This window comes from Triticum dicoccoides, chromosome 3A (genome assembly GCF_002162155.2).
Source record: "Triticum dicoccoides isolate Atlit2015 ecotype Zavitan chromosome 3A, WEW_v2.0, whole genome shotgun sequence".
Lineage (NCBI taxonomy): Eukaryota > Viridiplantae > Streptophyta > Magnoliopsida > Poales > Poaceae > Triticum > Triticum dicoccoides.
The window spans coordinates 381,434,505-381,447,004 of NC_041384.1; the positions used below are offsets into that span (position 1 = coordinate 381,434,505).

The window sequence follows — 12,500 nt, forward strand, 5'->3', positions numbered from 1 at the left end:
ATGTATTTAGAACTAAAATACATATAGATACATCCATTATTTTGACAAGTAATTCGAGTGAAGGGAGTATGCATTACGGAGGGTGTATCATGTGCATGATACTAAAAATGATACTATTCATTATGGGCAGTCAAGATCTACGGATATTTTAATTTTTCAAAATCCACGGGTATTTTAATTTTTCATGCCCTTATCTTAACAGGTTAACAGGGTTTTTACCCGCTGGATTCGTGGGTACCGGGACGCCCTAGAGACTAGCGAAACCCTTGAACGGATGAACAATCGAAACAGATGAACGTGGGTCCCTTCCCTTGAGGCTTGCCAAAAACGTCAGCGACGCGGCGGTACGCAAGCATGTCGACGAAAGGACGCCATGCCGCCGCGGTTTCTCGAACCCCGTGGCCGGCCCAGCTCTCGATCTCACCGCTCTAGGCCTACCACCAAATTTTGACAGTTTGTACACGTATTATTACTCCAGTTTACCGGCTCGCACGTGAGGGTGACGGTGCCACGGCAGCCTGATTGTCATCCCATTGACCACGTTCGTCCGCTAGTCCCCATTCCCCAACGCGCCGCGCTGTGCCGAGAAGAGGGGAGGAGGAGTCCAGTCCACGCGGTGTCGTGCGGATCTGCGAAACCGCGTGAACCGCGGCACGCACCCGCACCCGTTCGCTGTCAGCCGGTGGGTGCCCACCCGCCACACCGCGTCCTCGGGGCGCGGCCACCTTCCTGGCTGCTCCTGCTCCACACCAGCGCAGGCGCGGGCCGGTCTCGCTTTCCTGCTGCCTCACCTTCCTTGTCCAAAAAGCAAACCCCGCGTTCACACCGAAAATACTAGACAGACGCACCTCGCCATCGATCGGCCTCGTCGCATCACGCCGTATTTATATCCTTCCCCATTTCACACCAGTCTCCTCGCCTCCACCTACGAATCACAGGACGCTCATTTCTCCCGTTTCGTTTCCTCTTCAATCGCCGACCCGCACCCACCACCGCACCGCACCGCGCCGCACCAATCGCGACCCGCGCGCACCCGGCCAGCGTTACTAGCTAGCGTGACGTATATGAGATCCCCATCCGCCGCCCGTCCCAGCAGCGGAGGGGGCGCAGCAGACGACGACTTCGCCTTCTACTACTCTTTCTTCCAGGACGCCGCCGCCGCATCGCCGCTCCCGCTCGCGCTCGACGGAGCCGTCGCCGCCATGCCTAACAACCGCCGGAGGAAGCGCGGAGGGGACGACGACTCCGCCGTGGCGCCCATCAAGGACGGTAGCAACAACGGAAGGAAGCGCTCCATCGCCACCATAATAACTTCGCTCGCCGCGCTCGAGGCCGAGGGCCACGCCGACAGCGCGGGGGCCGCCGACGCCTCCCGCCGCGAGCTCGCGCTACTCGAGTCCAACGCCGACAACAAGTCGCAGGCCATGATGGACTACTTCGCCAAGATGGAGGGCAGCTTTGATGCCGACGCCGACTCCGAGGCCGCTGCGCGCTCCAAGCGCTCGCGGCTCTCGGCGTCGGCAGCGGCAGTGGCCGTCGTGGCTGGCGAGGAGGCCGCCACCAATACTGCCGCGTCGGCCTCGCCGCCGCGTGCAGGCCACCACCAACGTCGGCTGTGGGTCAAGGACCGGTCGCAGGCGTGGTGGGACCAGTGCAACAGCCCCGACTTCCCGGAGGCAGAGTTTCGGCGCGCCTTCAGGATGGGCCGGGAGACGTTTGACATGATCTGCGAGGCGCTCGGCTCCGCGGTGGCCAAGGAGGACACCATGCTTCGCGCGGCCATCCCCGTGCGCCAGCGCGTCGCCGTCTGCATCTGGCGCCTCGCCACCGGTGAGCCGCTCCGCCTCGTCTCCAAGCGCTTCGGCCTCGGCATCTCCACATGCCACAAGCTCGTTCTCGAGGTCTGCGGTGCCATCAAGTCCGTCCTCATGCCGCGTTTCCTCCAGTGGCCCGACGAGGCCGCCGCCGGCAGATTCAAGGAGGGCTTCGAGAGATCCTTCGGTGTTCCGGGGGTCATCGGAGCCATGTACACCACGCACATCCCTATCATCGCGCCCAAGATCTCCGTCGCCGCCTACTTCAACCGTCGGCACACGGAGCGCAATCAGAAGACATCCTACTCCATCACGCTCCAGGGGGTGGTCGGCCCTGACCGCGCCTTCACCGACGTCTGCATCGGCTGGCCGGGTTCCATGCCGGACGATCAGGTGCTCGAGAAATCCATGCTGCACCAGCGCGCCGCGGCGGGTATGATGCACGACGCTTGCCTCGTCGGCGGCGCAAGCTACCCGCTCATGGACTGGGTGCTCGTGCCGTACACGCACCAGAACCTGACATGGACGCAGCACGCCTTCAACGAGAAGGTCGGCGACATCCGCAACGTGGCCGTGGAGGCGTTCGCGCGGCTCAAGACGCGGTGGGCGTGCCTCCAGAAGCGCACGGAGGTGAAGCTCCAGGACCTCCCCGTGGTGCTGGGCGCCTGCTGCGTCCTGCACAACATCTGCGAGATGCGCCGCGAGGAGCTCGAGCCGGAGGTCCCGTTTGCGCTCTTCGACGACGACACCACGCCGGAGACCCCTGTTCGCTCTGAGACCGCCAAGCAGGAGAGGGACAGCATCGCGCACAACCTCCTCCACCGCGGTTTCGCCGGCACCACATTTTTCTGATCAAATCACCTCCTGCCCTCTCCTTGGCTTGGTACAGATAAAAAATTAAACATGTAGCGAATTCTTTTAGCCGCTAGGATAGAACATTTTGTTAGGATTTGTACACCACGTTCAGAGAAACTGGAAATTCATGTAAACATTCTGTGGAAAATTTCGGCAGTACCTGCTGTCGGTTACTCGGTTTCTTGTTTAAAGATATATATACAATTTAATTTACAAATGCGAAGAGCAACGCTGGTTTAAATGAAGAGCATTTCTAGTGTGTTGCATTGTGTACGCCATTCTCTCTTCAACGACATGCTCTCAGCTGACCATGCTGGATCGGCTAGTCCGCTCGTTGTCGCTGCGCCCGTTGGAGTGCAGGCGCACTGCGGCTGTCACGGGCGAACAAATTCAGGATATATTTTCCCTATTTTAGGACAATCTAAGGGACGTGGCTGTTATGATATCCAAAAAATTCTGATTTGACAAATATTTTGATTGGTTAAAATTTCATCACCAAACTAGAAGTGTTGGACGCGCTTTGCTGCGCTGTTGTTATTGTTGTTGTTAGGTTTTTTCAAAAAATAATCACCATGTTTCAAAATATATGGTTCTATTACTTTTTGAAAAAGTCAAACCTTTTAAATTCAAAGAACATTCTTGCTAAGTCCCCGTCGACTGAGACTTCTTTAAGTCTCAGTCGATGCTTTATCTATGAGATCATATATTGAGATCCGTGCAAAGTTATGTCATTTGGCTGAGACTTGGTTAAATCTCAGTCAACTGAGATGTAGCCATACCCTTCAGAGAAATATATCAAAATCACATATTATCAAATCGGTATTTTGAAATTCATCATGAAATGAATTTCCATATTTTTTTTATACTGTGGATGTCGATATTTTGCTCTGAGCTTGGTCAAAGTAGAAGAAATTTGATTTTCTACAAAATTAATACCCCTTATATTTTGAAATTGATGAAATGTTTAGTTTGGCGGGTGGTGGAGATGATATAGTGCGTTTTATTTTTATTTATAATGCGAAGATTTGATGGGGTTTTTTGGTGTGATTTCGAGTTATCCACTAACCAACCTATATTTATATTGAGAAATTTCGGTGTCGGTGGTCGCATATACTATTATATTGGTGCTATAATATCACATGGTGTACAATTATATTGGTGCTGCAATATTACATGGTGGCTCTTCTTTTTTCCAAGTGGTGTTGGGAGGGTGTGTGGGATTGATATGTTTTTATAGACTGTTGCTGCTGATTGATTTGAAAAATCGTTGGCCTGGTCAAAATCGTAAGCCAAATCCAAAATTGAATACCTCAATTGAATAAAACAGCTTAAAATTAGGCATAGTGAATTAAAAGAATTGAGTGTCAGAGCTTGAGAAAGTGTTGACCCGGTCAAAACGGTTGACCCAATTCTAAATCGAATACCTCAACCAATTGCGAGGCCATAAAAATTAGGAAGCGTGGTGTATAGGTCCTGTTTGGTTCAGCTTTTATCTACGAATTCCACTGCCGCGCAGCAGAATCCGAACCAAAGGGCGAACCCAGCAGAATCCGATTCCAAAAATCCACTGCCAAAATCTGAACCAAAAGCAAAAGCAGCCAAGGATGTGCTTTCCAAAATCTGATTCCGCTGCGGGCCAAAATCTGAAAAAGCAGTATCAGCTGGTTTGCCAAATAACCTACATCTTTTTCACATCAGATTTTTCACAGCTGTTTTTCCACAGCAGATTTGCACAGTTGCTTTTAGAAATCCACAGCCGAACCAAACAGGACCATAGTATAAAAGAATGAATGAGAGAATTTTAAAAAATTGTTGACCCGGTCAAAATAGGGTGACCCAATTTTAATTGGAGACCTCAATTCAATATGGGCTCTTTAAAACTAAGGAGTTTAGGCCTTTTTGGTTTGGAAGAATCTTGTAGTAATTTCACAGATAGTATTTCTATAGAAAAAATTTCTTGGAGCCCTTTGGTTTGTAGGAATGGAATCATATTTCTATGAAGGAATTCTTCCTATCCTCCATATTTTATAGGAAAATAAACATTAGCCTAGACTCAATGGAAAAAATCCTATAATGTGAATCAAAGGGCATCTCCTTTCCTATTCCTACTCATAGGATTTGAGATACATGTCATCTTATTTGCCATGACTTTCCTATTCCTATGATTTTCCTACCCTATAAACCAAAGGAGGCCTTAGTGTTAGAGAGGATGACATTGGTGAAAAACATGGCAAAAACAAAACCAATGATCCAAAATGCTAGTATTAAGTTTTGTTTTGAAATTATTTTTTATTTTACTATTCACCCGAACTCACATGAGCTTGGAATCATAGGCATCTTCAAAGCCGACCCTCAAATTGCATGCATACATACGGACAAGCTGTCCGGACATACTTTGTCATCCGACGTGGGCAGGTATATGTCCATGTCTATTTTCTAAACCACAAAGACGGCCCTGGCCCACTCAAAACCACACCCCGAGCTCGTATCTTAGTCCCTTCCCTCTTGTCCTCCTTTGCTCTGCATCCGCTTTCTACCGGGCCGATGTCGCCCTATACCACCTCGGCAGCCTGCTAAGTCCTCGTTGGACCTCCGCCGGTCCACACGGTCGCCATACTAGTTTGCCTATGCTGCCGTTCCACCTCTCGTCCATCCGTCGCGTAGGTACCATCCGCCCCAGCACATGTCGTCCGTGAGGTCACTACGCCTGGCAAGTGCTTGGTGATATGCCCGTGCTAAATTTTTGAAAATTGTTCTCCCTTTTGTGAAGTAATGAATCCGACATGGAGTACTTGTACAAGAACTATGTTGAGACATCTGACAACTCGTCCGACGAGGATGATTATGAGGATAACAATGATGTAGGTGGTCCTTCCAAACGTGGATCACGTCGATGATGGACGACTACCTTGCCCCCGTTGCTCTATTCGCAGACAATTTTCGCTGATGCTTTGGTATGCGGAAAAATGGGTTTAATCGCCTCAACAATGGCGTCCGAGCCTACGATGACTACTTCACCTTAAAGAAGAATTTTGTAGGAAGAATTGGATTTCTGGTAACCACAAGTGCACAATTGCATTGCAGATGCTTGCATATGGTGCGGCTGAAGATTCATGGGATGAGTACCTTTGGATGTATGAGAGCATATGCAGAGATGCCATGGTGAGATTTGCTACTGCGGTGGTCGGCTTGTTTGGACTTCGGTACAAGAGAGAACCAACTGTCGCAAACGTTGAAAGCTTCATCACACTATCGAAAACAAGAGGATGGTCGGGTAAGCTCGGATCTCTTGATTACACGCATTGGAGGTGGAAATTCTGTTCATATGCTCTATAAGGGCAATATCTGGCCCATGTTAAGACGTCCACCAAGATTCTAGACACAGATGCATCACATGACCTCTGGATTTGACATGCCTGAATCTCACAATGACATCAAAGTGTTGCAATGGTCTTCATTGTTTGTTAGGTTGACTGGAGTACAAGTTCTCATGTGTAACTATGATGTAAATGGGCTTGACTATAACATGGGACACTATCAGAAGCAAGAGGGTGGCCGGGTAAGCTCGGATATCTTGATTGCACGCATTAGAGGTGGAAATCCTGTTCATATGCTCTACAAGGGCAATATCCAACCCATGTTAAGATGTCCACCAAGATTCTAGACACAGTTGCATCACAGGACCTATGGATTTGGCATGTCCGAATCTCACAATGACATCAAAGTGTTGCAACGGTCTTCATTGTTTGTTAGGTTGACTGAAGGTTAAGCTCTCCCGTGTAACTATGATGTCAATGGGCTTTACTACAACATGTAATACTATCTGGTTAACGATATCCTCCATGGGCGACCTTCTTCAAAACCATCTCTGAGCCAGCTGATAGGAGAAGAGCTCATTTCGCCCAAACAAAAAGGGGCTAGGGAGGATGTGGAGAGGGCATTTGAAGTGATCGAAACCCATTTTGCAGTTGTTCGAAGAACTGCAAAAATATGGGATCCGGAGCCCTTGTGGGAGATGATGAGATGTTGTGTGATTATGCACAACATGATCGTGGAGTATGAGGGTGAAGATGTTGCCTCCTGTCTAAACTTTGACAATATGTGTGATCCTATCTGAGGGAGTCCTGGATTATGGGGTCTCCGAACAGCCGGACTATATCCTTTGGCCGGACTGTTGGATAATGAAGATACAAGATTGAAGACTTTGTCCCGTGTTCAGATGGGACTCTCCTTGGCGTGGAAGGCAAGCTTGGCAATACGGATATGTAGATCTCCTCCCTTGTAACCGACTTTGTGTAACCCTAGCCCCCTCCGGTGTCTATATAAACCGGAGGGTTTAGTCCGTAGGACAACAGACAATCATACCATAGGCTAGCTTTTAGGGTTTAGCCTCTACGATCTCGTGGTAGATCAACTCTTGTAATACTCATATCATCAAGATCAATCAAGCAGGACGTAGGGTATTACCTCCATCAAGAGGGCCCGAACCTTGGTAAACATCGTGTCCCCTGCCTCCTGTTACCATCCGCCTTAGACGCACAGTTCGGGACCCCCTACCCGAGATCTGCTGGTTTTGACACCGACATTGGTGCTTTCATTGAGAGTTCCATCGTGCCGTCACCGTAAGGCTTGATGGCTCCTTCGATCATCAGTAACGATGCGGTCCAGCGCGAGGTTTTCCTCCCCGAACAGATCCTCGTATTCAGCGGCTTCGCACTGCGGGCCAACTCGCTTGGCCATCTGGAGCAGATCGAGAGCTACGCCCCTGGCCATCAGATCAGGTTCGGAAAACCTAAACTACACTGCCAACATCCTCGGAGACTTGATCTTCGAAGGATTCGATCCCATGTCGGGTGTGCCGCACGATCACGACGAGCATGATTTAGCTCTGCGGTCGGACAGTGTTCGGGAGAACACACCTATAACTACTCCGGCCTTCAATCCGGAGAAAATTGCGCCATCCGAGGACGGAGGGATAGACCCTGCCATGGAAACCGCACTCTCAGTGGCGATGGAGCCGGATACTGACTTCACCCCTTACGAGAGCCGTGTTGCCGAACCACTGGATTCGTCTCCGGCCACGGACTCCGAGCCGCCTGCATCCGTGCCCATCAAATCCGATTGGGCGCCGATCATGGAGTTCACCTCCGCGGATATCTTTCAGCACTCGCCTTTCGGTGATGTGCTGAATTCATTCAGGTCTCTCTCCTTGTCAGGAGAACCTTGACCGAACTATGTCCGGCTAGAATGGGATGCGGACGACGAAGAAATTCGCTGCCCACCCACCACCCACTTAGTAGCCACTGTCGACGATTTAACCGACATGCTCTACTTCGACTCCGAAGACATCGACGGTATGGACGACGATGTAGGAGACGAACAGGAACCACCGCCAACAGGGCACTGGACTGCCACCTCATCATATGATATATACATGGTGGACACCCCCAAAGAAGGCAATGGCAATGAAACAACGGAGGATGACCCCTCCAAGAAGCAACCCAAGCGCCAACGTCAGCGTCGCCACTCTAAGTCCCGCCATAGCAAAAGTAGTGATACCGGCACAAGAGATAATAACACTCCGGATAGTGCCAAAGATGACAACAATCCCCCCAGCACGATTTAGAGCAGGAGGGTGAACAAGCTAGCCCTCCGGAGCGGGCAGCAGATGGAGAATCAGAGGAGGACAATTACATGCCTCTCTCCGAAGACGAGGTGAGCCTCGGCAATGAAGAATTTATCGTACCTGAGGATCCCATCCAGCAGGAGCGCTTCAAGCGCCGGCTTATGGCCACAACAAATAGCTTGAAGAAAAAGCAACAACAGCTTCAAGCTGATCAAGACTTGCTAGCAGACAGATGGACCGAAGTCCTTGTGGCCGAGGAATACGAACTCGAGCTCCCCTCCAAGAGTTACCCAAAGCGGAGGTTGCTACCTCACCTCGAGGAGGAAGCATTGAAACCTACATCACCAGTGTATGATGCGGCGGACCGGCCACCTCGTGGCCGAGCCAGAGAGGCGTTTCATCCTGAAGTTCAGCCTGCACCCCGCCGCCACTCAAACAAAAATACCAAGGCCCGGGGCAACACACGGGACCTGCGAGACGTATTGGAAAACAAGGCAAAACATGCAAGATCGATCTACGGATCACGGGGCGCGCACCAATATGCGACGATGATTGTCACGCCGGATACACTAAAAGCAAATCCGGTCGAGCCGGACATGGCATACAAGACTCATATGAACCGCGTCGCGATATAGCCCAGCACAGAGGCGCCGCACACCCCTTATGCTTTACTGATGAAGTAATGGATCACGAATTCCCAGAAGGGTTTAAACCCGTAAACATGGAATCATACGATGGTACTACAGACCCCGCGGTATGGATAGAAGACTTCTTCCTCCACATTCACATGTCCCACGGGGATGACCTACATGCCATCAAGTATCTCCCGCTCAAACTCAAAGGGCCGGCTCGGCATTGGCTTAATAGCTTGCCGGCAAACTCCATCAGAAGTTGGGAGAACCTGGCAGAGGCATTCCTGGACAATTTCCAGGGCACTTATGTGCGACCGCCAGACGCTGACGATTAAGTCATATAACTCAGCAGCCAGGGGAATCGGCCAGGAAATTCTTGACCCGGTTCCTTGTTGGGGAACGTAGTAATTTCAAAAAAATTCCTACGCACACGCAAGATCATGGTGATGCATAGCAACGAGAGGGGAGAGTGTTATCCACATACTCTCGTAGACCGAAAGCGAAAGCGTTAGCACAACGCGGTTGATGTAGTCGTACGTCTTCACGATCCGACCGATCAAGTACCGAACGCACGACACCTCCGAGTTCTGCACACGTTCAACTCGATGACGTCCCTCGAACTCTAATCTAGTCGAGTGTTGAGGAAGAGTTTTGTCAGCACAACGGCGTGGTGACGATGATGATGTTCTACCGACGCGGGGCTTCGCCTAAGCACCGCTACGATATGATCGAGGTGGATTATGGTGGAGGGGGGCACCGCACATGGCTAGGAGATTAAGAGATCAATTGTTGTGTCTATGGGGTGCCCCCTAGCCACGTATATAAAGGAGTGGAGGAGGGGAGGGGCCGGCCCTCTTTATGGCGCGCCCTAGGGGAGTCCTACTCCCATCGGGAGTAGGATTCCCCCTTTCCTAGTAGAACTAGGAGCCCTTCCAAGTAGTAGGAGTAGGAGAGAAGGAAAGGGAAAAGAGAAGAGAAGGAAGGAGGGGGCGCAGCCCTTCCCCCTAGTCCAATTCGGACTAGGCCTTGGGGGGCGGGTGGCCTGCCTCTCTCTCTTTCCCCTAAAGCCCAATAAGGCCCATACACTCCCCGGCGAATTCCCGTAACTCCCCGGTACTCCGATAAATACCCGAACCACTCGGAACCTTTCCGGTGTCCGAGTATAGTCGTCCAATATATCGATCTTTACGTCTCGACCATTTCGAGACTCCTCGTCATGTCCCCGATCTCATCCAGGACTCCGAACTACCTTCGGTACATCAAAACACATAAACTCATAATATAACCGTCATCAAACTTTAAGCGTGCGGACCCTACGGGTTCGAGTACTATGTAGACATGACCGAGACACGTCTCCGGTCAATAACCAATAGCGGAACCTGGATGCTCATATTGGCTCCCACATATTCTACGAAGATCTTTATCGGTCAGACCGCATAACTACATATGTTGTTCCCTTTGTCATCGGTATGTTACTTGCCCGAGATTCGATGTCGGTATCTCAATACCTAGTTCAATCTCGTTACCGGCAAATCTCTTTACTCGTTCTGTAATACATCATCCCGCAACTAACTCATTAGTTGCAATGCTTGCAAGGCTTATAGTGATGTGCATTACCGAGTGGGCCCAGAGATACCTCTCCGACAATCGGAGTGACAAATCCTAATCTTGAAATACGCCAACCCAACAAGTACCTTCGGAAACACCTGTAGAGCACCTTTATAATCACCCAGTTACGTTGTGACGTTTGGTGGCACACAAAGTGTTCCTCCGGTAAATGGGAGTTGCATAATCTCATAGTCATAGGAACATGTATAAGTCATGAAGAAAGCAATAGCAACAAACTAAACGATCAAGTGCTAAGCTAACGGAATGGGTCAAGTCAATCACATCATTCTCCTAATGATGTGATCCCGTTAATCAAATGACAACTCATGTCTATGGTTAGGAAACATAACCATCTTTGATCAACGAGCTAATCAAATAGAGGCATACTAGTGACACTCTGTTTGTCTATGTATTCACACATGTATTATGTTTCCGGTTAATACAATTCTAGCATGAATAATAAACATTTATCATGATATAAGGAAATAAATAATAACTTTATTATTGCCTCTAGGGCATATTTCCTTCAGTCTCCCACTTGCAATAGAGTCAATAATCTAGTTCACATTGCCATGTGATTTAATACCAATAATTCACATCACCATGTGATTAACACCCATAGTTCACATCGACATGTGACCAACACCCAAAGGGTTTACTAGTCAATAATCTAGTTCACATCGCTATGTGATTAACACCCAAAGAGTACTAAGGTGTGATCATGTTTTGCTTGTGAGAGAAGTTTAGTCAACGGGTCTGCCACATTCAGATACGCAAGTATTTTGCAAATTTCTATGTCAACAATGCTCTGCATGGAGCTACTCTAGCTAATTGCTCTCACTTTCAATATGTATCCAGATTGAGATTTAGAGTCATCTGGATCAGTGTCAAAATTTGCATTGACGTAACCCTTTACGACGAACCTTTTTGTCACCTCCATAATCGAGAAACATATCCTTATTACACTAAGGATAATTTTGACCGTTGTCCAGTGATCTACTCCTAGATCACTATTGTACCCCTTGCCAAAATCAGTGTAGGGTATACAATAGATCTGGTACACAGCATGGCATATTTTATAGAACCTATGGCCAAGGCATAGGGAATGACTTTCATTCTCTTTCTATCTTCTGCCGTGGTCGGCTTTGAGTCTTACTCAGTTTCACACCTTGTAACACAGGCAAGAACTCTTTCTTTGACTATTCCATTTTGAACTACTTCAAAATCTTGTGAAGGTATGTACTCATTGAAAAACTTATCAAGCGTCTTGATCTATCTCTATAGATCTTGATGCTCAATATGTAAGCAGCTTCACTGAGGTCTTTCTTTGAAAAACTCCTTTCAAATACTCCTTTATGCTTTGCAGAATAATTCTACATTATCTCTGATCAACAATATGTCATTCACATATACTTATCAGAAATGTTGTAGTGCTCCTACTCACTTTCTTGTAAATACAGGCTTCACTGCAAGGCTGTATAAAACTATATGCTTTGATTAACTTATCAAAGCGTATATTCCAACTCCGAGATGCTTGCACCAGTCCATAGATGGATCACTGGAGCTTGCTTATTTTGTTAGCACCTTTAGGATTGACAAAACTTTCTTATTGCATCATATACAACTCTTCTTTAATAAATCCATTAAGGAATGTAGTTTTGTTTATCCATGTGCCAGATTTCATAAAATGTGGCAATTGCTAACAAGATTCGGACAAACATAAGCATAGATACGAGTGAGAAACTCTCATCGTAGTCAACACCTTGAATTTGTCAAAAACCTTTTGCGACAATTCTAGCTTTGTAGATAGAAACACTACTATCAGCGTCCGTCTTCCTCTTGAAGATCCATTTAATCTCAATGGCTCGCTGATCTTTGGGCAAGTCAATCAAACTCCATACTTTGTTCTTATACATGGATCTCATCTCAGGTTTCATGGCCTCAAGCCATTTCGCGGAATCTGGG

General features: G+C 48.6%; 1 protein-coding gene across 1 annotated transcript; it reads left to right on the top strand.

Annotated features, from left to right (window-relative positions):
* Positions 1 to 898: 898 nt before the first annotated feature.
* LOC119268257 (protein ANTAGONIST OF LIKE HETEROCHROMATIN PROTEIN 1-like) lies at positions 899 to 2,892 on the top strand. The gene has a single exon (XM_037549845.1). The coding sequence runs from the start codon at positions 1,065 to 1,067 to the stop codon at positions 2,664 to 2,666; it is 1,602 nt and encodes a 533-aa protein (XP_037405742.1). The 5' UTR covers positions 899 to 1,064; the 3' UTR covers positions 2,667 to 2,892.
* Positions 2,893 to 12,500: the final 9,608 nt, after the last annotated feature.

Coding starts and splice junctions, on each gene's coding strand:
- LOC119268257 (XM_037549845.1), top strand. CDS start 1,065: ATGAGATCCCCATCCGCCGCCCGTCCCAGCAGCGGAGGGGGCGCAGCA.